Genomic DNA, 27,259 nt, shown 5'->3' on the forward strand with positions numbered 1-27,259 from the left:
AGCAATGTCCTCCCTTAGTTGTAGTGGCACTTTTAACACTTTCTGCCTCGGTGCCACCTTGTTGCCTTCTTTTAGTACAAATTTTCAGATGTATTTTGTCATCTGAGAATTCTTGGTAACACAGTCCAGTGGTTAGAGCTTTTAAAATACCAGCAAAAACACAGATGACTTTAGTTAAAACTCGTTATGTCCCTGCTGATGGTGTGTCACCATCAGGGTGGAAAAATGCATAGAGCTGGCAACCTCATTTCATATGACTGGCACAGAACTGGAAGGCTAACACATTACCGATCCATCCCTTTTTATTGAGAAAAAGAAATAGTATATATATATATATATATATATATATATATATATATATATATATATATATATGTATATATAAATATATATATATATATATATATATATATATATATATATTATATATATATATATATGCTTAAAAATCACAGTAGATGCACGTGACTTCAGTGTGCCCTGACGATGCGTCAATAAACGTGAAAGCGCTTGGTACTACTGAACTTCTGCCTGTCTTTTTCCTGTGGGATTCGCTTATATATATATATATATATATATATATATATATATATATATATATATATATATATATATATATACATATATATATATATATATATATATATATATATATATATATATATATATATATATATATATATATATATATATATATATATATATATATATACATATATATATATATATATATATGTATATTGTATATATATATATTTATATGTATGTATGTGTATGTATATGTATATGCGTGTGTATGTATGTTTGTTTCAAGTACAAAATCTTTTAGGAAGACAGTCCTTGCTTCGTTGTGCTAAAGTGAGTGTTATAATGGTTTTAAAGGGTATTACGGGTTCCTGGAATAATTTTAGCCTTATATCTTTCATGATGTTGCTTAATATGTCCCGGGGTTTTATGGCAAGAGATTTTTCACTTTTTGAAAATTCAGACATAAGGAGTTTCATGCCGAGAAAGAGCACTATGAGTCTTGCCAAAACAGAGAATACGTGGAAGTGTGTTTGAATTGAAACTACGCTGCGAAAAGGTTGAGATTAAATGGGAAGAGGTGCAAATGTCAAACTTAAACCTAAAAACCAAAACATAATTCATAGATATATAATTCATATAAATATATAATGTGGAGGCTCGAGGTCTTTAGGAAAATATAGCGTAGAAAACTGTTAATGATAACTGAAAGTGTTACGTTGAAGGCGAAGCATGTTTTAGAAAAGATAGCTATGGTACAGACTGATCTGGTGTAAATGTGAGTCAAAAGAAGGGTACATTGTGTTTCTACTGCTGTTAAATATTTGTATGGATTTCATGATGAAGGAAATCGAGGAAGGTTCAGCTGGCGTGGGTGGAAAGCTATGGCTGTGAAAGGAGGTCGTAAATGGAGCGTGAATTACGTGATGCTCGCAATTAATGATTTGTAGTTCTGACTGGATATAATGAAGAAAAGTTGCAGAGACTTGTGAAAGCTTTTAAAAGTTCTTACCAGAAGAAAAGTGAAAGTGAATCGGAGTAAACGTGTCATGTGAAGTAAATGGAAGCCATAAAGTTGTAGTATCACTAGAATAGTTCGGGAATAATGGATGCGTTTGATTCTTGTAAGTATGTGGGAGCTTAGTCAACTGAACACAGTTGGCTCAGAATAGAGGTGAGTAGGTAACATAAGAAAGGTAGCAGGGATTCTGCAGAAAACAGCTGTTGGAATATAACATGAGAATACCATTGATTCAATGTTCCTTTATGAAAGTTAAGTGTGAATATTAAATGTAAATGAAAGTGAAATACAAGAAGCTACTAAACAGACTTATTTGCTTGATATTGTCTTAATTAAGCGGGGTTAACTGAACGAAAATTCAGAACCAAGTGGAGGAAGTAGAAGGGGTATTATAACAGTGTTTTGAGGCAGAATGATCATATGGTCGTGTGAACAGAATACATAATTCGGGGCTGAGTTCCAGATAGAGATGAGTGGCTCAACGTGTGTGTGTGTTTATGTGTGTGTGTGTATTGGTTGCGGGGGAATGATGCACTGCTGATGAGCTATTACTCATCAGTTAGAGTATAAATATATGCAATGGATGTTGCCTGATTTTCCCTGTAGTAAACCCTTTTAAGAGAGTCACCTAATTGGCATATATATATGTATATATATAATATATATATATATATATATATATATATATATATATATATATTTATACGTATATATACATACATACACTTACATATATATATATATATATATATATATATATATATATATATATAATATTATATAGATGTATATATATATAGCATATAAAAAATAAATCATTTCCATAAGTTAAGACATATAGGAATAACAAGACATATGACTACCACATTCATTGTTTAACCACTGAGTTACACCCCTGTGTAGAAAACTACACAGAAGGATATGTTAGTTACAGTTTTATAGAAACCTTATCGGCTACAGCTAATGCACCGACCAAAAGATTATTATTATGTTTTAAGTAATCTCTTAGTTCATGCAAACTGCGCTATTATCCGTTTTTCTCCCTTTACTTTCATAACTTCTCACAAAACACTCTCTTAGCAAACACTGCATTGAAACTCTAATTCCTGCTGATCTTTCTGCATCAAATCCTCCGGTAACTAATCCACTTTTCTAAACAGAGCCTTCCGATTCACCTTATTCAATTATAATAAGCCAAATTTACATCCTTGTAATACCTGCATTCATGTTTATCACATGTCTATACAGAGTGAAGATTGTTATTCCCATCCATAGTTCTGGAGTGTTTCCCACTCTGAAACATACCCAACAAATACTTCTTAGCAACTCAGTTATAAGTTCGCACCAATAGCATAGCTGTATCTCAACTGTTCCCCTGATTAGATTAATCCCTTTAAATCCTGCCTCTCTTTTATTAATTGTTGTCAACAGTCTTTCAAAGCAATCGCTCCATCAGTCCAAAACTAGTGTATCTTTTGCTATATATCTAAGGTAGTTAATATAAATAGTTAAGCTTTCATGTTAAGAGGAACGTATCAGATATACCATAGGGAGAAATTGAACCCAAGACATACTTCAGTAGTTTTCATGCGAATCAGTATTATCATCATCGCTTTCATTATCATCATCCCATTATTCTTACAAAATTCCAATGATTAAAGAAAATGTAACATTTCAGGACACGTCAGTATAAGAGTCTTTTTGTGAATAAGATAAAAAGTGAGGCCACATTTCGACTGATGGATTGAAAAATAGTATTTATTTTTCGTTCCCTGAATGAAAGGATTTTGATTCGTCCATTGAATTTATTTTTATCTGGAATTAATCAAAATGTTTTTTCATGCGAATTTTCGATATCGCTGATGAACGAAACTAATATGTGAAAGAGAATAATTATAATTTGATTTTAATCAAAATTTTATACAGAATGCTGAGTAGTGTGACGTATTTTTCTTACTTTTTACTTGTTAATTTTCTAATGAATACACGAATAAAGAAAAATCCACTGGGTCCATAATACGAAGAGGAATATCTTTAACTAAAATAAAATAGAAGTAAGTGAACAGCAAATACTTCTGTAATTAATGTTTCTGTTTGTCTATATATATATATATATATATATATATATATATATATATATATATATATATATATATATATATATATATATATATATAATTATATATATATATATATATATATATATATATATATATATGATTATATATATATATATATATATATATATATATATATATATATATATATATTCTTTTATATTGTATATTTTCTAATTTCAGTGTCTTCCCGTTTTGAGAGGTTTAAGGTCTCGTCAAGGTACAAGTCTCAAGGCTTAAGTCTCGTATTAAGCGGAATTGGAGAAGTATGAAAATACTGCCTTGTATGTGAGTATCATCTGTGCCTACTAAACATATACCAATGCCTGCTAAACAACATGTTCAAACCAGAGTTTACCACCATATTTTCTCCATTCTGCGTATTGATCAGTGTTTACGCGCTGATTGCTATATTAGGTATTCCTAAGAGTTGTTACAAACATGGTTTAGATTTGTCGTAGCCAAGATTGAAGATTGTAACTTATCATTATAACACTCAAATAGCAACTGCTTCTCTGGATCAAAACCATTTCAAAATGCCATCCTCATTCCTAGTTCAGTTTTCTAACTGTACCTTACGTTCCTTTCATTGTTGTTACGTTATTATTATTAAGGGTTTTTTGGAGGGTGGGGTTTGAGTTTGTGTGTTGGGGGGAAGGGGGAGAGGATTTGTTACTCTTGAGGGATACCTTAGATAATTTAGTGGCAAAAGTAACCAGCGCACTGTTCATGACCGAGGCATTTTCAGTGTCTTGATATTAGGGTATCAAAATTCCTTTCACATTTTATGGGGCCAGTACTTGGCCATTTCTCTGTACGTTATATTTACTTCTAAGACATGTACATACTTTTTGGAAAAGATAAAAGTCTATGCGAGCTATTCCTCATCTGTATTTAATGTATGTGATCTTCCCTAGCGCGTCGTCTAGGATCTATATCGTCCTGTGTCTTGTTTTACATCTAAAACTAAAGAATGATAACAAAACCGTTACAATAACCAAATAAACCTGCTCTGTTGTGCATCGACCGCCATCCTGAGAGTCTTTTTCTCTTATTTCCTCTTCACACACAACTCGAAACTCTGGAATTCCTACTCAGCTGATTTCCAACAGCGCCATAATCGTAGCGTCAGCGAATCTTTCATTGGCAAAAATCAACCTTCTTTTTCCTCTAAATATTTTGGTTCTTTTTGTAAAAGGATGCGGGAATAATCCATAAGGCATAAAAGCCGTTTTTATAATTGAAACAGCGACTTTATATAAAAATTTTTAGTAGACAGACCAGATAAATGCTTATCTCTCGATTGCATAAAATCAGAAAAATGAAACAGCGAGAGAGATTGAAATGCAAGAGGGTTAGCAGAGCCTTTGTTTCACACAAACATAAAAACTGTCGTAGTGTTTGGATTGTAGAACAATTTCTTGTGTGACTTTTATTCTTTACAAATATTTCAGGGCTGTTTGAAGAAGTGGCGACTGACAAAGAACCTAAATAAGAAATCAAAGATGTTGGTTGGTTAAGATACTCTTAACGGAAATTGTTTATCCTTTTAATCTTTTAACAAAAGTATATTAAACTTCCTGTCCCCTCTCCTTTCCCCCAACAACCATTCGATTAAATCTGTGACAAATTAAGGTGTATTTCGTTCAAGTAACAATTTAATGTCTGGCTCTATTTCAATAAGGAGTATGAATTCTGAACAATAGGAATTAAACCAGACAAAATGATTGGCACATTGGTATTTTGTGAAAATTGGTAAGCTAAATGAACAGTGCTCTTAATGGAGAAAAACAAAGATGAATGCGGAAAGTAAACAAAACGTTATAAACATTAAACCGGAGAAGTAACACGAACTAAATACGCGATAGAATCCAATTAACGCTGGTTGGTAGAATTTCTCCTGTCGCATGAAACTGTAAACCTATTTTACCCTCAGCAAAAGGATCATATGACGCCATCTACTGAACGCAGGACCAACCACAAACCTCATTCTTTTTAAAGGTGAATGTTGAGGATCTTTCATTTGATAATCTTTGAACGCTCTACAAGGGATAAAATCGTTTCCAAATTCAGTGCTCTTCTAAATCAGTTGTTATGAAGAGGTGCGTTTGTATCAAGACGCTAACGAGGCTGGGGAACTAATGCACAATGTTTGCGAATCTCAGAGGGAAGAAGAGATCACGGTATTATTGTTGTTCACTTACGCCAGCTCTGGGTTAACCTTGAAATGTCACTAATTGCACTTCCGTAAGTTACGGAAAGCAAGAGGCCTTTTTGTTTATTATTTTACTTTGGTTATCATAAAAATCCCATAATCACATGAATCACTAAAATAGTACAACAAAACGGAGATGTAAGTGCAAAATATTTCCTTTAAAATCATTATGGATTTATTTTACCGTTATTATTATTATTATTATTATTATTATTATTATTATTATTATTATTATTATTATTATTATTATTAAACTGCGTTACAAACAGAATGCCCACCGGCCAGGGCCTCCAGGGTTATCAATAAACACTGTAGCTACAAGACAAGTGAGTCGCCTTATTTAAGATATACTCACAGCTTGATACAGACTGTCAAAAGATCGTATTCCTTGCCATTTAATAATAAAAACAAATTCGCCAAGATCATATGGTGAACGCTCACATTTTTGACAAGAGAGTTTGAAATAGAATCATGTAAAAATGAATAATATTGCGATAGATGGAACGCTAATAAAAGTCGTCAAGCTTGTGTAACCTGAATATCAAAACAGCCACATTCACAACAGGATTTCTGAAAAGCAGGTGCTCATTCACATTAAAGAATGCCTTCCCCCTTGCCCTAAAACAATGCCTTCCCCCTTTCCCTAAAAGAATGCCTTCCCTCTTGCCCTAAAAGAATGCCGTCCCTGTCGCCCTAATAGCATAATAATTAAGATATATTTTTTTCTTGAAGCTTGGTACGAGCTGAAAGCAGCTACAGGGTCACAAGTATTAACAAGTAGCCCACGAGTATTGCAGTACGTCCGCCGGCGCTTAGTTTGGCAGAATGCTTTAGTCCCAATTTTTGCTCATTTTCTCAGGCCAGTATCCCAATCAGAATAAATAAAATTAATAATAAAAACAGCGTAAACAAGACAAAATACAAAAAAATGTAAACAGAATCCTTACACAAGATAACAAAAAATCTGGCAATACTGGTTAACATACCAGAGCCAATACGACATGGAGGAATGATAATTCATTTTTTCCCAGAATTCTCTGGATGTGCGGACCATTAGAAAATATTATGATGCTGTGATACATTTTCATTATCGTTGTTTGTGGTGGTTTGGGAGTGTGGAGGTGGTGTGTTCAAGGATGCAAAATAGACTATACTGTCGAACGATTTTACTTATTACCAATGGCTCTCAATACAGATTTCAAAGGATCCAACACAGACAAATAGACAGACAGACAGACAGACAGATCATTGGAGAGAGGGAATACCAGATTTCGAAACATTACTCGAATGTATAGCTGTTTCATCGAAGGTCGCTCTTTGATGAAACAGACCTGGTTCGATGACAGAAACAAAGCCAATCGTATTGCTCGATAGTCGAATCATATTCTGTTATTTTGATGTCCCCATCGCTGAATGTTTAAAATTGAAAGTCTCCAGTTTTTCCTCCTTTTATTCTTTTATAGGTTAGACACAATTGATTACTATCTAAAATTGTTCTCTTTTTTGATCGGCTGAACGACATGAATTTATCGTTAGCTTAAATTTTTCCTGGTTTGTCGCGTCACTCTCACGACAGACATTGAGGATTGTGCAAAAAATTTATTTACATTTCATTATCGTTTATGTGAATGAGTGTAGCTTTTGTAAATAGGACATTGCATGAATACTAAGTTAATTGGCTGCAACATTTTACTAACAGGACTCCTATGAAAAGCTAAACAATATCACCGAACAATTGCAGCAATTGCCTGTCTGTGACATGAAGCTCAGCTGTTGTTTTTGGAAGCCATGCAGTCGCTTTTGACGTTCGTTTTTTTTTCCGACAGAGATATGTACGCGTTTGCAATTAAGCTGTATGGCCGTAAATTTAATAATTGCAATAAATATTTCCCTTAATAGTGGTGGTTCCAGAGAAATGGCTGTAAATAGTGACTTTAACATCCATCCTTTAAACGCTAAATCGAGGATGAATAACATAAACCGAAAACTTCCACAACTTCAGTTGCCTCCTGTACCTATGCAGGAGTCTCACCTTCAGCAGGTCACACCACCTTACAAACGCACTACAACGCTTGCACTTCTTAGCAATTGGAACCCTTTTGCTCTAATATTTATTTCACTCGAGCTCTCCTACGTTTCCTCCCAGCGCTTCAAGATTACCTACTGTTTTCACCAACCTTTCATCCCCCATTCTCTCCATAAGACCTAAGCAACTAAAAACGTTCTGATCAATATCATTTTACCATGTATATAGTCCGCAAATAGTTCAGTCACAAGATTCAACTTCTTTCCTCTCATTCCTACTCATTTCCTGCACATCTCTTCCTTAAAGGAAAGTTGGTTCAATAATCTCACTTCACTTTCCTATAGGAAGTCTGGGTCAATAATCCAACTTCACTTCACTTCCCCAGAAACTCGTCTACCGAACCTTTTTTATGGATTCTTCTATTATCCTTCCCTTCTCGCGTACTAACATCAGTAACATGAACTGTCAAATACCTTTTTATTTTCATTGGCTCTCTTCTTTCATCATTTTTGTTCACATTTTTACTGTTGTATCTTCCATATTTCCTTCCTTTGAGTTAACATAACACCAAAGATTTCCCTTGTTTATAATCACTTTAAAATTTTCGTTCTTCATACAATCTGAAGAGCATTCGTGAGACTTTAACGTTTCTCTTCACTAGCCCCGTTAACACTTCTTTATCCATTAACATCGGATACTGCTCAGTTTATATATATATATATATATATATATATATATATATATATATATATATATATATATATATATATATATATATATATATATATATATATATATATATTTACACACACAGAAAAATAAAGAGAGAGAGAAAGAGAAAGACAGAGTGAGCAGGGGTAGAGATTTCTTTACAAGGCCAGACAATGATCACTGCTACATTCACGTTTCACAAACTCAAAGAGAAGTTCACTAGCGGTAAAACAAATCCCCAAAATCACATTGCACCATTCTTTCTTTGTAGATGGTGAGAACCTTCCATTCTAATATCCAGATATGCCTTACACACACTGGTCAGCCACACAGTCATTCTTTCACCTCTGTACCACAGCATGTCACTTGTAATCCAACCAGCAGTATTGCGTATGTCGTTTTTATTCTTTCAGATATTAAACCACTAATAGGTCATTAGCATCAAGGTAGCTCGTTTCGAAATAATTTAACCCAATGGGAGTCAGTAGATGTGCACCTGTGCTGACAGAGATCCGAACACATACATTTCAGGATCAGTACATACGATCTTAATTGATAGCTCAGTACTTTGCTGTGAATGGGCTTGTGTGTACATATATATATATATATATATATATATATATATATATATATATATATATATATATATATATATATATATATATATATATATATATATATATATATATATATATATATACACATACATATATGTATTTATATACATTTATAATATATATATGTATATACGTGTATATATATACATATACATATATACATATATGAATTATCCTAATTTTGGATGTGGCGTTTTGTAACCCAGGCAGCTAAGAGGATCGGCTGTCGCAATATTTCCTGTTTATCCGAACAAATACAGCTACTCAGGCGATATTACTGAAACCCACTTTCATTTACCCAGGAAATAGAGCTAGTTATGGCGTCCCGGATGATATCCTTTGACCATTAACGTCACTTGCAGGAAGGTGAATGATAATGGCTAAAAGAAATACGTCAGTCTTTCCTCCCTGTAATCTCTGTCAATCATATTCTGACACACACATAATGCTTTGTATCGAAAAAATAAGATGAATATTTATACAGAAAAGTTCACCCACGCATACACATACATACATAAGTGCAAAACAATTATATATATATGTATATGTATATACATATATATGCATATGTATATATATATATATATATATATATATATATATATATATATATATATGTGTGTGTGTGTGTGTGTGTGTGAGTTTGTGTATGTATGTATATATGAAAATTCCTTAATTTAAATGAGTCTGTGTCTAGGGCGCACTATGTAAAGCAATCTTGTTTCATACCAGTCTCTTAGTGATCAGGCACAATAACTATATCATGTTTACGTACTTGGAAGTGCTTGTAAAATTTAGCATACAACTAAGTGAACATATGCACTGTTGCTGCAATATGCTGTAAATTAAACAGCAGCATTCTTGCCATTCTGAATAGTGTAAAAGTCACCATATGGCTGGTGGGCATAGGTTTTAAATCTCATATCTTGTACCGCTGTTGAAAGAATAACACATTGAATCTTGGGGTTTTGAAAGTGTGTGGATACTGTACTGATGAAGGAGGATCTATAACACCAGATGATTAAAAAAAATGGATTTTTTTTTTTTTTTTTTTTTGTGTGAAGGCAACGGGAGAGTGGAGAGTGCTGACAAGTAGGTATTAGTTATCCACAGATAGCTCTTATAGAGTCATATAGAATCTTCAGCTCACTTAAAAGAATACGAATATCAAAGTCTTAAGATTGTGGCGTTAACCTGGGGAGATCAGAGGAAAAGCTAGTTATAGTTAATGCCTAATATGATCGAAATATGAAAAAAGAAAGAGGGCGTTTCTGCTACAGACAAAATCTGTGCTTAAAATGGCTTGGAGAAAGGGTGGTAATGCTCGGTAAACTGAATGTAAATCTGTGAGAGAGGTAAAGAGATTGTGAATTTTGAAGCTGATAGGTTTAGAATACCCAGTATAAATTAGAGTGGCTAATTCTTGTAGAAACATTATTTGTATTTAGGGCGAATGTTTGAGATCATATGGTTTCGAAAAGAACGTACTTAACGATGCTTGATAATGAAAAAGGTGAGGAACAATCTGCTAGACTACGAATTGGAATAGGCAATGATGAGAAGAGGAATGATGAAATGTAAAATTTGTTATAACAGATTCATTACTTGGAGGATGAATTTGATAATAATTTGTCATTTATTTACGGAGCCATCCTTTCTAGGGAAAAAGTCTCATACTGCCTTATGTTTACTGGGCTGATTTATCATTATCCCAAGTCATTTGCTATGGACAGCCAGTTTCCAATATAGCTAAAGGGCTTAATGACCTGTCAGTAAGATAGACAGCGATTCACAGTCGCTGTTCCACAAGAAAATTCATGAGTTATCGGTTGCCATTACGAATAGTTATGAGCCTATATGTCATCCCCGAAAAAAAGGAAAATCCATAGCAAGCTAGTGTTACTCTTATCGGTAATGGCTTCTGGAGCCATCACACAGTTTTCGGACGGAAATACTTTGGAATGAAAGCACAGCAGCATAATAGATTTATAACTGATTAATAAACAAAAAGAAAAACAAAACAAGTCTGGTTTCTTAGCATGAAAGAGGAACTATCTCAAGAACTGTTTCCAGTTAGTCCTCCCCCTCTCTCTCTCTCTCTCTCTCTCTCTCTCTCTCTCTCTCTCTCTCTCTCTCTCTCTCTCTCTCTATATATATATATATATATATATATATATATATATATATATATATATATATATATATGTGTGTGTGTGTGTGTGTGTGTGTGTGTGTGTGTGTGTGTGTGAATATATGAATTGTGAGTGTTTGTTCAGTTATTCATTTTGGTAACTTAGCGAGATCTTTCGAGAAAATTTCACAGAATTCCATCTGGAAAATGCTCTCGTGGAAGAAGGGTATCATTTTCTTGCTCTTCTCGTCTGTCCCTTGAGAGAGAGAGAGAGAGAGAGAGAGAGAGAGAGAGAGAGAGAGAGAGAGAGAGAGAGAGAGAGGAATAACTGGAAACAGTTCTTGAGATAGTCTCTCTTTCATGCTAAGAAACCAGACTTGTTTTATTTTTCTTTTTGTTTATTAATCAATTATAAATCTATTATGCTGCTGTGCTTTCATTCCAAGGTATTTCCGTCCGAAAGATGTGTGATGGAACCAGAAGCCATTCCCGATAAGAGTAACAATAGCTCGCTATGGGTTTTTCTCTTTTCAGGGATGAAATATAGGCTCATAACTATTCTTAATGGCAACCGATAACTCATGAATTTACGTGTGGAGCAGCGACTGTGAATCGCTGTCAGTCTTACTGACATGTCGTTGAGCCCTTTAGCAATATTGGAAACTGGCTGTCCGTAGCAAATGACTTGGGATGATGATAAATCAGTCCAGTAAACATAAGGTATTATGATTATCAATTATCCGCAATGGAACTCACCAGTTGATACACCTCAGGTAGAACGAAAATGATACCTGTATAAACGAAGCAGGACATCTGGAACGAGTTGTATTCTTTTTGATTACCGCTTCTTAATATTTATAATTTAGAAGGAAAATGGATCTCTTAGCAAAAAAAGAATATTCAAGGGTAGTCAAGACTAGCTGTGTGTTTTGTGGCATTGCTGAGGCACTGAGTACGGCCCATAGCTATAAGAATTCACATTGTTTCCCATTTTAATATCTGTATTTACATTCATCTCAGAGGTTACTGTATATCCACAGTAACGTGCTCTAGGGTGTCATTGTTATCCGCTTAGAGATTGAGTTAATTCTCTGATAAGTCATTTTTCGGTTAATAAGTAGATTCTTTATTACTGACCTGATGACATTATATATAATAGGGAAAAGCAGCGTGTCAGAGTCGAGAAATATGGATTAACCGGTGGTCGCTACGGGTCTTAAGACTCACTGCTGATTAAGAATTAAAGAGTTTAAGAAACAAATCTGTAGACATGATGCCATTTCGGCCAACAAATGCACGTTTGCTCTCTTGGTGATAATAATCAGTTTTATGTTTATTCAGTTTCCGATTCCCAAACCGCATACACACACACATACATACATACATACATACATACATACATACATACATACATACATACATACATACATACATACATACATACATACATATATATATATATATATATATATATATATATATATATATATATATATATATATATATATATATATATATATATATATTTTAATTATAGCTTTTCCGTACAGTCATTCTTAGGTCGCCTGTTATTTTATCTTTTTCTAAACTTATTTTTTATTTCTGTTACTAACTTGTGAATCAGCGTTGACAGTTTTATCAAAAGCCTTTTTATGAATCATTATTACCTGGAGTTTTTCCTCTTCAATCTTTGGTAATCTCATGTTGGCTTTCTTTCCTATGACATCCATTCATTACTTTTCTCCATTCATTTTCCATTTTTATTTCACACTACATTTTTCATTTATTCAGCTTCAGACCTCAGATGGATTTTATCGCTTTCGTTTCTCATTAACACCCGATCTAAAGAGCTTTTATGGGGCATATTTTTTACGCACATAACTTTTTTGTTCGTTTTCCTTCCTGGTTTTTATGTCTGACTACACCAGGGCTTATTTTAGTCAAATTTCTCTCTTACCGACGTGCACCGAAAGTTCAAACGGGTTTGCAGTTCATGTCTTATTTTTCAGTATCCTTTTACTTATGAGATTCGTATCGTTGCCCCATTTTGCAGACTTGTCCTTTACTCACGTGCTGCTCCTGGATCAAGAGTACTTGTCAGCATATTGCTGGCTTAACAAAAAAAAAAAAGATAAAAAAATTACGCCGACTTTCTTCGGCGCCATCGAGTTTTCTGTACATCCGCTACAGCGTATAGTCAAGGCCACCGAAAATAGACCTATCTTTCAGTGATCTCGGTATAATGCTGTATGACCCGCGGTCCATGAATTTTTAACCACGTTCCGATGGTGGCCTATCCTATATCATTGACAGAAGCACGATTATGGGTAACTTTAACCTTAAATAAAATAAAAACTGCTGAGGATAAAGGACTGCAATTTGGTATGTTTGATGATTGGAGGGTGTAATCAACATACCAATTTGTAACCCTCTAGCCTTAGTAGTTTTTAAAAAGTCGGCACAATAGTTTTCTTTACAGAAAACTAAAACTACAACAACAACAAAAATGTCGTCGGTGACTGGTTTGAATTAAACAGGCCTTATGCAAAAGTGGGCCCATGTTTTTTTAGGCACTAAAGTGTGGTAAAGTGTGAAAGACCAGCTTACCAGTAAGACAGCGCAAAAAATGCCATTATTCAGCAATATCTGAATCGGATACAAAATCTGTCATAAAAAATTTTAAAAAAATTGCTTCGTCACATTGAACAAGGAAAATTATGAAAACCAGCATTAATGATAAGTAAACAAAACAGTATTAAAGGTAAAGTACTGCCATATTTCAGGAAAACTGAGGAGAAACTCATAATAAATAAAGGTGATATAATTAAAAGAAAGGGAAAGTCTAAAAAACATGAAATTTTGGTCATGGACGGATGAAAAAATGACAAAAAAAAAAATATATATATATATATATATATTTGATAAGAAAAAGAGATTAAAATTCAGAAGTGACTTCCCGTGAGGTGTTCCATTACTTTTGCCGTTCGCTTTTATGGTTATGGCTTCTCTTTTTCCTTCATCTTCTTTTCCTCTTTTCCTTCTTCAACTCTAAGAAAGTTCGCGGAGTTTTTCAGGAGTCTTGAAGGAACTTTTTCCCTTTGATTTGCTTTTAAATTTCTCTATCTTTGAAATTTCTTCTTGCGACTTGTTCGTTCTTTTGCTCTAAATCCTGTATACATTCATGGATATATGTATGCATGTGTGAATGTATGTATTTAAGAATGTATGTATGCATGTATGTATATAATATATATATATATATATATATATATATATATATATATATATATATATATATATATGTATGTATATATATATAAGTATATATATACATATATATATACTGTGTGTGTGTGTATGTTTGACAGTCGTTGTCTAGATACATTTAGGTGGATGGGAAGAGAGAATACGTAATGTAATAAAAATGCAAGAAATAAAAACCTGATTGGACTGAACAACTGCAAACTCTGTATCCCATAACCAAAACAAGGATACAATCGTTACAATACTGTAGAATTCCTGGTCCGAGTAAATGTGGCGCCAGCTAATGACTGCTACTCAAGGTTATGTATAGAGTGCAACGACGCCACTCCATTGCCACTATCTGCTTCCATATACAGTAAATACAGTCATCATTTTCACAGCAAGAGCCCATGCTGGCATAAGGCCAACTCAATGTTGAACAACAACACACACTGCAAATCAGGCAAGCTTCAAGCCCTGTTGTGATCTTGCTTCTTTTGGATATGGGGAAACGTCAACGCTGAATTGAGCGTTCCCCTATGCATATAATTGTCTCCGTAATTTCATCGCTAAAATTTAAACCTGAGTGAATGTGCCAATATCCTACAATTAATTAAATAAACAAAGGGGGGATTGTTATATGACCTTCGCGCCACAGAATAGACAATCTTCGGCATAACTGATGTTTACATAAGTGTCTCCTCCCCAAATACGTGATAATAATGATGATACTGAATATGGTACTATTTCAATTAATAATTGTTGTTGCTGTTCTAGATGAAATATTCCTTTCATTCACTGATGTTCTTATTGGAATATGCATGATGAATGTGGATTTATGTTTTCAGATTTATTTTCAGTTAAATAAATTGAAATCACTACCCCTTGTCTGAAGAGCTCACATTAACATGTTAATGGCAATCAACTTAATTTATTCATTACATAATGAGTAATGATATCATCATATTAACTTCAGGTGACTGAGTGATAACTCAATACCAACTGAAGTCACGATGTTCTGGTTACGCACGCAGTAAATCTTAATTACAATCTCCCTTGATGGGTGTTCTTTGTTTACACAGCTTGGGAATAGTAATTTCTCTTTGGTACACACACACACACACACACACACACACACACACACACATATATATATATATATATATATATATATATATATATATATATATATATATATATATATATATTCGCAATCGTTAATTCAGAAATGTCGATTTCGCTGTACCGAGAGAATAACTGAGACCCATAGCGAGTCATAGTTGACGAGTGACTCTGCCTAGGTGAGAGTTCCGACCTGGGTATTTGGTTCAAGATCGATTGATAACAGTCGACTTTGACCACTCGGCTATAAAGAGATTCCATTTGGGTGTAAGTTATTCGCAACGTAAAGTGAATTGGATATTAAACAATGTTTGTGACGATATTTGTGAATATAAATGCACAATAACAATGAACATATCTAGATTTGGAGAGAAAGATGAAGTGTTATGAGAATAGAGCTTTTACCCAGAACTTTGGGGTTATGCAAACTAAACAGGATATTGTGGTTCTTGCAATTTATCATTTTTTATAATGGTAATCTTTCTCATATCCGGAATTATACATCCAAGGCCTTGCTGGATAATGGAAAGTTCTAGATATGACGAAAAATTACTCTAGGGATGTCCAATAGCAACTTCGTACCTTTAACACCGCATAACCGTATACACTAAATATGCTCATAAACACCAGTCAACAAACTTTAAAGACTGGATGTTAAACCATAAGTTACTGTCTGTTTTCCTATGTTTGTAAAAAGATGTACTGTATATACACTATACGCTTATACACAACACACAACGCAGTAGTTTTGCTAGACATAGCTTGCACTATTCTCCTGTTTTGTCTCTTAAAAATACAGTAAAGTCTACACAAAATGAAAAATAAAAAATAAAAGCTAAAAAAATTAAAACTTTCTCTTACCAAACACACAATACAGTAGGTACTGTATGTACAGGAAACTATCGTAAAACAACTAACACTTTTTTCCTGTTTTGGCTCTTAAATGTACAATAACATCTAAACACAGGAAAATATACACTTAAGAATATATAAGCAACACGCTTTTCTCTTGCTCACTTGTGTCCGTTGCCAAAACTGCATACAATGGCCAAACTTTTAAAAACTGCAAGCTACACCACTGTCTCTTTAAGGCCCTGTACCTCTTCGAAGTCACGAAGTGGCGAACTGGTCGGAAGAGGTGTTGAGGTGCCTAGAGGGTCATGGTCTTCAAGTGGCAGCAGAAACATATTGGATTCCTGGCTGGAAGAATTTGGCACATCAACAAGGGTGCCGAAGTGTTCACCTGTATTTCTAAGCTGTACCCAGTTACCACAGAAGTGAATAGCAATGGGCTGGTGCAACTGGGTTAAGGGTCAGTAGAAGTTGTTGAGGGTAGTGAGACATTAAGGAAGATGGTTCTAATTCGTAATCACCATCCGGTGCATTTTCCGAACGCCTTCAGCAAACCCTTAGAACCTGAGGAAGGCGTTATGGTCAATGTTGGGGTTTCCTACTCCATCTCACCAGAAGCAACTGCAGCAGTTATATCAATCTGAAACAACAGTTGGAAGACAGATTTGCCACCATTGTTGTCCAGCCACTCTCTTACGTCATCCTTTGGAATGTGTATGCCTCCCTTGGCAAGTTGGGCACTAAAGTCATCCATGTCAAAGCCTTGGAAGTCGATCATGTACCCTTCCCTATTAAGGATATGGTTCCAAGTATGCCCCAGTGTCTGTCCAATGACATTCCTCCAAGCATCTGCAAAATTGTAGATGGCAGATTTCAATGAATACATTTGCAGGTTCTCCAAAGTCTCGTCCCCCAAGTATCCTAGCCTTGTTTCTTCTCCTCCATGTCTTTGAATACTACCATCACCTCTAGTAACTTCCTCCTGTATAGCTGTTTCGCTGTAACAATAACACATTCCCCATCAGTTGACCGAGTGCTTCATATTAGGAGGCAAAAACATGACCCTAATACAACCTCGGTTGCCAACCAACTGGGTTGTGGTTGTATGCACAGGTGCAATGTCCACCGGAAGCAAAGTCTTCACCTGATGTCTAGTAATTCCGAGGCCCTGTGTCTGGTGATGAATAACATCCTTACAAAACAGGTTATGGAATCAATTGGAAATGGCCATGGAGGTGAACCAAGCCTGCACCGAATGTTATCAGATCACTGGAAGACTATGCATCAACTCACACAGGGCACATGGTTGCTCTGCATGCCCAGCTATGACTGATTTGCAATGATGGTTATCAAACAATTTATACACAGCAAAGCAGACAAGTATTTCTTAGAAAGATTTCGACTGGATAAATTCTTTTCCTTCTCGTCAGCCAAGGTGTTAGTTGGCAAGGAGCAATGGCATAGACCAGTTTTGTCAGTGCTGTCAATTTGACATAAAACAAGGCCTTCCTTTTTCATGAAGTCTTCCAGTGACTGCCATAACCCCTCTATTCCCTTCCCAGAAGCATCCAGAGCTTAACCATGAGTCTTCTTGTTGGAAAGTCCATGTCAAATCTTGAATCAAAGCAGCCAACCTTTGGACACCTTAAATTCCACAACCCCTTGCACACCTGCAAACTTCTTAGCTGCAGATTTCAATTTGCTAACAAAACCAGATCAAGGTTAACTATTCAACTTCCTCATGGTGAGGCACAGCCATCACCCTGCAGGCCTGACCCCTGGACATCTTCCCAAAGTCCACTGTGTGCTTCTTGAGGTTGTCCATGGTAGTCTTGATGTCTTGCAGGGTATAACATGCAATGCCATACTCCTCCATGGTGCATGCCATAGACCAGCCAACTTCGATTTTCTCCATTATTTCCAGCTTTTTTTGAAAGGTCTGCACCTTCCTGGTCCTCTTAGGAGGTGGTGTGGCTATATAAAGAAGACACAACACCACACACAGCAATAACAATACCTGCAACACTACAGGCAACGCAACAAAAGCCACTTATTGAGGGGAAAGCATCACGGCACACGATCCCTCAGCTAGAAATGATGCCTAACTGAACAATGAAGCAAAGCATTCCTTGCTACAAAGTTAATTGGTACTCTTTGAATATAGCCAGTGAGGGAGGGAAACTATTAGATGTTATCATGTCGCATATCTCTGTAAGTCATTCGAAAACCAAAAAAATATAATGACGTGTAATGACGTATATATTTTGCCAATAGCGTAAAAGTTTACAAGAACCACAGCTTGCCCACTCACATACTCTCTGCCATATGTTATACTGATGACATATCTGTCTCAGACAACTAAAAGTGATAAACAAAGTGGCGTACGAAGACGTGTCAAATGAAGTGCTTTTAAGCCAATAACAGTCGTGAAATCTCTCAATAAGACAAAGGCCAGCCTACCGATCCCCAGCCATCATACCCGGCCGTCCCACCCCCCTAAAACTGTTTCACTGGCCTACCACATACTTAGAACCCTTTCCTCAACATGCTTACACTGTAAGCAGCATTACCAGTTCTTCTTTCCACCCTCACAGCATTGCTAACCATCTAAACACGGTTTTTTTATAAATTCTATTTATATAATATGGTGCTTGAAACCCTCTGGATAACGGGGGGTCCAGATATGATGAAAATGGATAATCTATGGACTACAGTATTTTTCGCCTGTTGGTCTGAATATTAATATTATTGTAGATTATATATATATATATATATTATATATATATATATATATGCTATACTGTATATTGTAGATTATATATATATATATATATATATATATATATATATATATATATATATATATATATACATACAGTATATATATATATATATATATATATATATATATATATATATATATATATATATATATATATATATAATGTATATATACATATATGAGACTACTGGGCTTATTCACCAGATCAACGTATTTATCAATGGCCGTCTTCAGTCTCTGCAAGAAGAGCATTTGTCTCGGTTGCACTTTACATACCTTGCGCTCCCAACCGCCTTCAACAACTGGTATTCATTCTCAAATTGATCCTCCTTTCTCGATATTCCACAAGTCCCTGTAAAGTCTGCATATGCTTCTTTACAACCATTTGGTATTCCAAAATAAGTCTGACAGCTCTTGAGAGACTTCAGTACTCAAATTTGCTACTTCTTCCCGAAAATTTATTTCCATTCTTATGTTTTGAAATGATCCTTCATTCCATTACTAGAGTTGGCCTTACCCTTCTGCTTGGAATACCTCGTCTCATATTTACCTTGGTTACCTCGTGGTAGGGCCTTTGTTTCCTAACCAGACGGATCCTTTTCTTAAATCATTATGGAAATGATGTTTTCATTTCCAGTTCAATTTATATGTTAATTCCGTTTAGATTCAGAGGGAGCTGCTGGATGGGACTAGTTGGGCACTTTTACAAATGGAGAGAGAGAGAGAGAGAGAGAGAGAGAGAGAGAGAGAGAGAGAGAGAGAGAGAGAGAGATTCTCGAAAGAAATATGAGCTTAAGGGTGATTTTCACAAACAGAGAGAGCGAGTAAGGAATGTAGACTGAAAAAGCCGAAAGGTGGAGACAGACAGACAGACAGACAGTGTCTACACATGTAGAACGGAACAAGGGAGCGATTTCCCCAGGTAACTTCGTAGGTAAAGTAAATCGATGGAGAGGGGGGTGGGGGGTGAACTCCACAAGTTTCACAAGTCACTTCTCTACCTTTTCTGTAGCCAAGTTTGAAACATCCATCGGGGGAACCTCATCTTATTCCATAACCTCAAATTTCAGTGATTTAATGCCTCTGTATCTTTGCTTCCTCAGTGTCATAGTAGTAGCATGTTTTTTTTTTTTTTCAAAGGTATAGATCAGGACCAACTGGAGGACTGCACGTCTATACATCCGAAACTCAACACTCACAAGCAAACGTCATCTTTTCGCCATTCATCGTTGCTCAGTAAGTTTTTCCTAAAAAAATATTTTTTTTAAGGTATTAAATCTCACTTTTCATTCTTCGAATGTGTCAGTCATTATTAGCGTGACAAAAATTATTGGCGATTTTACGTCTCGTCGCAATTTTAGTTTACGATTTTTCTTCATCCTTATTTGTCTCCATACTGGTACTCCCTTACCTACTTCTTTCCTGTCTAACTATTCCTCTCCATTTTTCATTGCATATTCAAACCATCTCAGTGTTTGAGATCCCAGTCTGTTTTTCATTTTTTAAACAGTACTTATTTCAACAACTTCGCCATTTGCAATTTGTTCTTACTAACACGCTCCAGCCATCAGTCGTAGCATCTGTCAAATCTCTTCAAAATCTCCACCATTTTCTTTGTAAGTGACCTTATCTTTACTGAACAGAATAATAGAACTTTCGTTTTTGTTACTCTACGAAGTTTCTAAAACTCTGGTTTATTTGTGAAGTTTCCATATTTACCAGTAGTGAATCCTCCTATTTATAGTCTTTACTTCGTCGACGATGCCTGTATTGTTGCTTAAAATGCTCTCCCAGTACCACAGTAACCACCAGATAAGGAGAAATATTCTACTTTTTTCCGGGGCTTGATCTGCCACAAGAAATTGGTCCTCTTCATTTCTCTCCTCCCAGTTTGTTCTTTTGTTATATATTTTGTAACCCTGGGCATCTTTTGCGAAACCATCTGCTACTTTGTGCACTTAGTTCACTGCCATTTTCATGATTACTCTTCCTTTTACTTTTTTGTAAAAGCTTTGTTTTGCCTTCATCAATTTTCATTCCTATACTCTCCATCCCACTATTCATTCTTTCAAAAATTTCAACAACTTCTTCTACTGTCAAATCAGGTTTATCTTCAAAACCCTCCATTCCTTAGTAGTTTCCATCATTGCCATGAAAAATAGTAAAAGACTTCTCTGTTCGTTGATAGATTCTATGAAGGCAATTACTGCCATGCCCCGAGTTGTCTTGCTTTGACCTTAGGTTATCTTCAGAAACCTGCATTCCTTAGTAACTTCCACCATTACTCTGACTCTAACCCACTATGAAGAGTACACATTTTTGCAGAGAGTATTTGTGCCACAGAGTGTGATGAATATGCACAAACAAGAAAACTGATGGATAAATTATATTCGTTTGTGAGAAATGGAAGTACGTGGCTTATAAAAGGCAGAGAGAGAATAAAAAGAAATGCAAAAGAAACTCACCACAAAATGAATAAAAAATGCCTAAAGGAGAATGTTTCATAACTGAATGACTTTGATAATTATCAGAAAAGATTCTAATCTGGCCATTAGTTTACCTTAATGAACAAAATCAGAGAACACAGCCATCATTAACTCTATAAGCGAGCAATGTAATCCTGGAGGTAATTTAGTAATAAACAGCACAGTCTTCTACTGGAACAATTGGGAAGAGGATTACGGGAGGAAGTTTATTCCAGAGAGATTAATTGTCGGAGCAGAATCAATGGCTCCTAGTTTGGTTCCTGACATTCACTAATACAGTACAATTACAAATTGAATCTGTGGATGTGTAGATGGTGGGAATAGATTCCCAATTATGACGAAAGGTAAATCTCTCTCTCTCTCTCTCTCTCTCTCTCTCTCTCTCTCTCTCTCTGTCCATAGCCCTAGCATAACCAGGAGCTTGATAGTGAAAACTAATAAGGAAATATTATCCTAACCTCAGGCATACTTCGTAATTGAGCTCTTATTTTTAAGTTTCATTAAGGACTGGAGACATTCGCTAGAATTGATGAAGGCAAAACAAAGCTTTTACAAAACAGTAAAAGGAAGAGTAATCATGAAAATGGCAGTGAACTAAGTGCACACAGTAGCAGATGGTTTCGCAAAAGATGCCCAGGGTTACAAAATATATAACAAAAGAACACCCTGGGAGGAGAGAAAGGAAGAGGACCAATTTCTTGTGGCAGATCAAGCCCCGGAAAAAAAGTAGAGCATTTCTCCTTATCTGGTAATTTTATGATTTTGTCAGATTTCACATAATTAAACATTAAGGTCGACTGAATATCGAAATAACTGAACATTTGTGATTTAGTTATCAGAGACAGTTTACTGATCGTAAGAAGTTTCGTCAACTTAGAGACACATTCTCTTCACATTAATAAAACTAAAAAAGAAGAAAAAGTCCGCTGTAATACTGTGCAGAAGAGAAATTATTCATCAGCTGTAGTGTAACAATAGCCATAAGATGTCATTTAACGCTGAAAACATACTTTAAAAATTATTCAGATAAAAGTTAGTTTAAATTATTATATACAACGGACTTTAAATACTTAATGCTCCGAGATAGCAGAGATAAGATTTACCACAAGAGATTTTTTCCAAGAGAAAATAGAAAGAACCTCAAGTAAAGATGCCACCGTGCCTCTCTGAGGCCATTCAGGGCAAATAGAAGTACTTAAGATGAGAAAACAGCCTATTAGGAGAAAGAGCAATTAGATAGAATAAAGAAAAAAGAAGGAGCAGAAAAAGTAAGTAGACACGATTCTGTATATAGGCTATACTGTGTATGTATATATACATATATATATATACAGTATATACTGTATATATATATTTATATATGTAAACATACATATGTATATGTATATATATATATATATATATATATATATATATATATATATATATATATATATATATGTATATAGAATCCTGTTTGCTTGCTTTTTCTGCTCCTCCTTTTCTCTCTCTCTCTCTCTCTCTCTCTCTCTCTCTCTCTCTCTCTCTCTCTCTCTCTCTCTATATATATATATATATATATATATATATATATATATATATATATATATATATATATATATATATATATATATATATATATATATATATATATATATATACTCGTATATATATATATATATATATATATATAATGTGCATGTACATATTAAGATTAACGAATAGATTCTAAATTTCAACCTAACAGAAAATAAACACTAAAAAACGTTGATAAAATGGTCAAGGGGCGAGTCTCTTACAGCTTTAGTAAATTGTATCCGAACTAGAACTGTATCCCCTCTTTGTAGCATACCACGCCAATGCAGCCTTGTTGGAACCTCACGAGCTGTCGAGTATTTCGTCTTGCTAGTCATTTATCATATTTTCTTTCATCCCTACTTGCGCTCTCTCCTTGATTTAAAGAGCTCCTAAATTTGTGCTTTTCAAACCCTATGGCTCATTTTAACACAGGCCTGTCTTCAAATGCTAGTTAGGTCACTCTGAATAGCCTAAACCTTTTCCTTCCTGATGAAAATTTCATTGAAAAAAATGGGTTTAGGCACATGGCTCCACGTGAAAAGCTTGTTGTCATTCCTTGCCCCATCCCACGCTTCCTTTCTCAGTAGTGTTGCGACCACACGAGGAAGCGGTTACCCTAAGGGTAGCTTCGCTACCTGTCAGGTCTATCAGAGAAACAGGTCTAAAATCTAAGCCTATAGTTCCGAAGATTCACCCCAATTTTTGTCTGACCTTCCACAGCTCTCTTCCTTAACTACGGTTCTAAACTTCAGACAAATGCTATTTTCCCTTATCTTACATTTCACAACAACTCTAGACACATTCACTCTTTCGCCCTCCAGGTTAATAAATAAAGAGAGAGAGAGCTGCGTGGTACTACCATTGTTTTCAAGCCGTAATCATTGTAACAGAAGCAGCTTTCGTACAAATTGAAGCGACTTATGTTAATTACGAGAAGGGAAATTGACAGAAATTAATTAGTATCAGATTATGTTAAAGCCCGTATTACAATGGCGTTCGTTACAATTGTTAGAGGTCATAGCATCCGCTTACGCTCTGATGAAACTAAATCATGTGGCCTTTTATTTCCGTGATATTTTCATATTGCATAATTTTTACAATTTTGTTCGTTTAGTCGTCCACTGCACCTCCTTATGCACACTGCATATTCATAAATATAGAAACACACACGCACATACACACACGCACAGTCGGAGTGTCACTATGCACTTGGTTGGTTTGGAAAACATGGAAATTGGGCTGTCAGTTGGTTTAAATGCAAAAGTATAAAACAAGATGATTAGAGCAGATGGCATAATTAGTAGGTATAAGGTTCCTCGAATTAATAAGAACTACAATTTTGTGTTCTTGTTAACATTGATAATAAGAACTACATTTGTAGCTTTTTATGACTATTTATAAAAGGATGTTGTTAGAAGAGGTTTACAGGTTATACGTAGGTACATAGGACAATGAAGATTAAGCTGTTGGCTCGATGCATATCTGATAATTATCTGAGTGAAGCACAAATTAAAACAGTTAGAGGTTTAAGTTGGAGAGGAAAGGTTGAAACTGTGGCTGAAAATTTGAGTAAGATCAGTGAGTTTCGTTGGAACAAACTGAGAATAGAATATAAATATATTGGATAAAAAATGGGCTTGTGTAAAAGGCATGGGAGTGCAAGAAATATAAGAAAAGAATGCAAAATTCATGGATAGAGTAATAGAGTTTTTGTAGATATAACAGACTAAGAATATGAATAATTACATTAAGTGGTGTGTTAATTAAGTAAGGTGTTGGAAGGAAGGAAAACGGAGGTTGAGGTACAATGACTGGTACAATAGAGATCATAAGCATATATAGAAGAGCCTGAACAGCAAGGTCGGTGGGATATCAGTAAAAAGAGAGCAAATTTTGAAGATAGACAGTGAATCTGAGGAGGTGATTCAGAAAAGTTGTTTTGTAAAAGAGTAAACACAAAGAGAAAAGAAGATCATGGGTCCAAAATTGTGGATGAGTCTGCTAAGCAAAGGATGATAGAATGGGTAAATTGTTCATTTAATTGGGTGAGATCTGAAGAAATGTAAATTGAGCAACAAACTTACCTTTTCAAAAAGGAAAATTATAAATTAAGAATTAAGGACAATATATACACGCAGACTTTCTTTAACCAGAGTATCTGGACATCTATGACTATCACAAAATAAAAAGGAACACTTGGAAACAACGCAACAAAGATATAGATTACAAGTCAGACATAAGGCTTCTTACAACACATATCAACGAAAAATGTGTCATCAACCCAAGCACTTACTTGTAGAGAAGGAATAGAGCTGCGTAGGAACCGACGTCAGTGTGGTGGCCAGTCCCGTCAGCGCCAAAAGCCCTACGACCCGATCCACCTGGAGAGGCGTCCTACCCCAAGGGCGCCACAGGAACACCATCATGACGACGACGTTACCTACCACGCCCACGATCAACACGACCAGCGCCGTGATCTCCGTCCCGACGCCCACGCTCACGGGCGGATAAGTGAAGTTCACCGTCTGGTTGAACAGCATTTGGTCGAGTGCATCGTAGCTGGAGTCATTCAGCAAAGTCCCAGAGGAGGGACTGGCCACTGACGTGGTCGGCTCACTCCACGTCACGTTTGTGGAATTCATTTTCTGATAGTGCGTCGGTCTGCTTTCTCACTTCAGTTGATTAGATTCATTATTGAAGATGTGCCTGCGTTTTGTCTGAAGTTCGTTACTGTTTTAAGTACCTCACACTCACAGCACGATAGAGTTACATCATTAAATGTCAAACAGGGAAAAATTACGATGATGTCTTTTTCAATTTTTCAGTCTATTACTTTTCAGATTTCTTTTGGACTTCCGTCCGCACATAGTATCATCATTTTTTTTTTAGATTTAAATGCTGAAATCATAGCACCTTTTTAGTGCTCTGCTTTGCTTCATCTGTCTAATAAATCCGAAGAATTAAATTATGAAAACATCACAGGTTCATATGATAATTAATCACTCACATTTTCATCACTGTTCAAATTTCGACCAAATGAAGGAACTGTTAGAGTTACGAATTTAATTAACTGTTGGGAAAGAGACTTCCAGGAAACGTTAATGAATTTTATGAATGTTAATTAAACAGATACGGTCACGTGTACTTTACTATAAACACCTTAGAGCTTCTGGTCATATTGCAGATACATATGTATATTTTCCCATGAAACACAGACTCATATACAATATATATATATATATATATATATATATATATATATATATATATATATATATATATATATATATATATATATATATATATATATATACATATATATATTACATATATATATTACATATATATATATATATATATATATATATATATATATATATATATATATTTATATATATATATATATATATATATATATATATATATATATATATATATATATAAAGTGAGGTCCTTCCTCGTCGCTAGAATGTATGAAGGCTTGTAGCGATTAGCATATCCAAAAAAGAACGAGAAAATCAAGAAGCTGAAGATATCATTTTATCGTGGCTGTTAAGAATACGATATATCTCGTAAAAGCGACCATTAGACGATATGTACATTATATATATATATATATATATATATATATATATATATATATATATATATATATATATATATAATAAAGTGTGGTGTGTGTGTGTGTATATATATGTGTGTGTATTGCGTTAAAACTGATTTTCCAAAATCCAAACATTTCAGAGTAAAATATTTACAATTATAGCCCCTTAATTCTCTTGCCTGAGATTCTTATCACAAAAACGATAATGAAACATGATAATAAAATTCATTGTAAAGGATAATCTTCCCTT

At 34.8% G+C, this 27,259-nt stretch overlaps 1 protein-coding gene and 1 long non-coding RNA gene across 4 annotated transcripts in view; one reads left to right on the plus strand and one right to left on the minus strand.

Annotated features, from left to right (window-relative positions):
• LOC136828721 (uncharacterized) overlaps positions 1–27,259 on the plus strand; it is a 207,757-nt gene that overhangs the window by 89,564 nt on the left and 90,934 nt on the right. Inside the window, exons 4-5 of the long non-coding RNA XR_010850199.1 lie at positions 3,847–3,951; positions 20,503–20,598. This is a non-coding gene — a long non-coding RNA (uncharacterized lncRNA). The remainder of the gene's footprint in view (positions 1–3,846; positions 3,952–20,502; positions 20,599–27,259) is intronic.
• Positions 1–27,259, minus strand: part of LOC136828719 (uracil nucleotide/cysteinyl leukotriene receptor-like) — a 145,690-nt gene that overhangs the window by 45,822 nt on the left and 72,609 nt on the right. The window contains exon 2 of one of the 3 annotated variants that reach the window (XM_067086870.1): positions 25,699–26,407. In XM_067086870.1, coding sequence (XP_066942971.1) covers positions 25,699–26,047 — 349 coding nt within the window. In that variant the 5' untranslated portion in view covers positions 26,048–26,407. Of the gene's footprint in view, positions 1–25,698; positions 26,476–27,259 lie in introns of those variants that run through there. The other 2 variants (XM_067086869.1, XM_067086871.1) reach the window with 2 other exon arrangements.

This window comes from Macrobrachium rosenbergii, chromosome 43 (genome assembly GCF_040412425.1).
Source record: "Macrobrachium rosenbergii isolate ZJJX-2024 chromosome 43, ASM4041242v1, whole genome shotgun sequence".
In the NCBI taxonomy this organism is placed as follows: Eukaryota; Metazoa; Arthropoda; class Malacostraca; order Decapoda; family Palaemonidae; genus Macrobrachium; species Macrobrachium rosenbergii.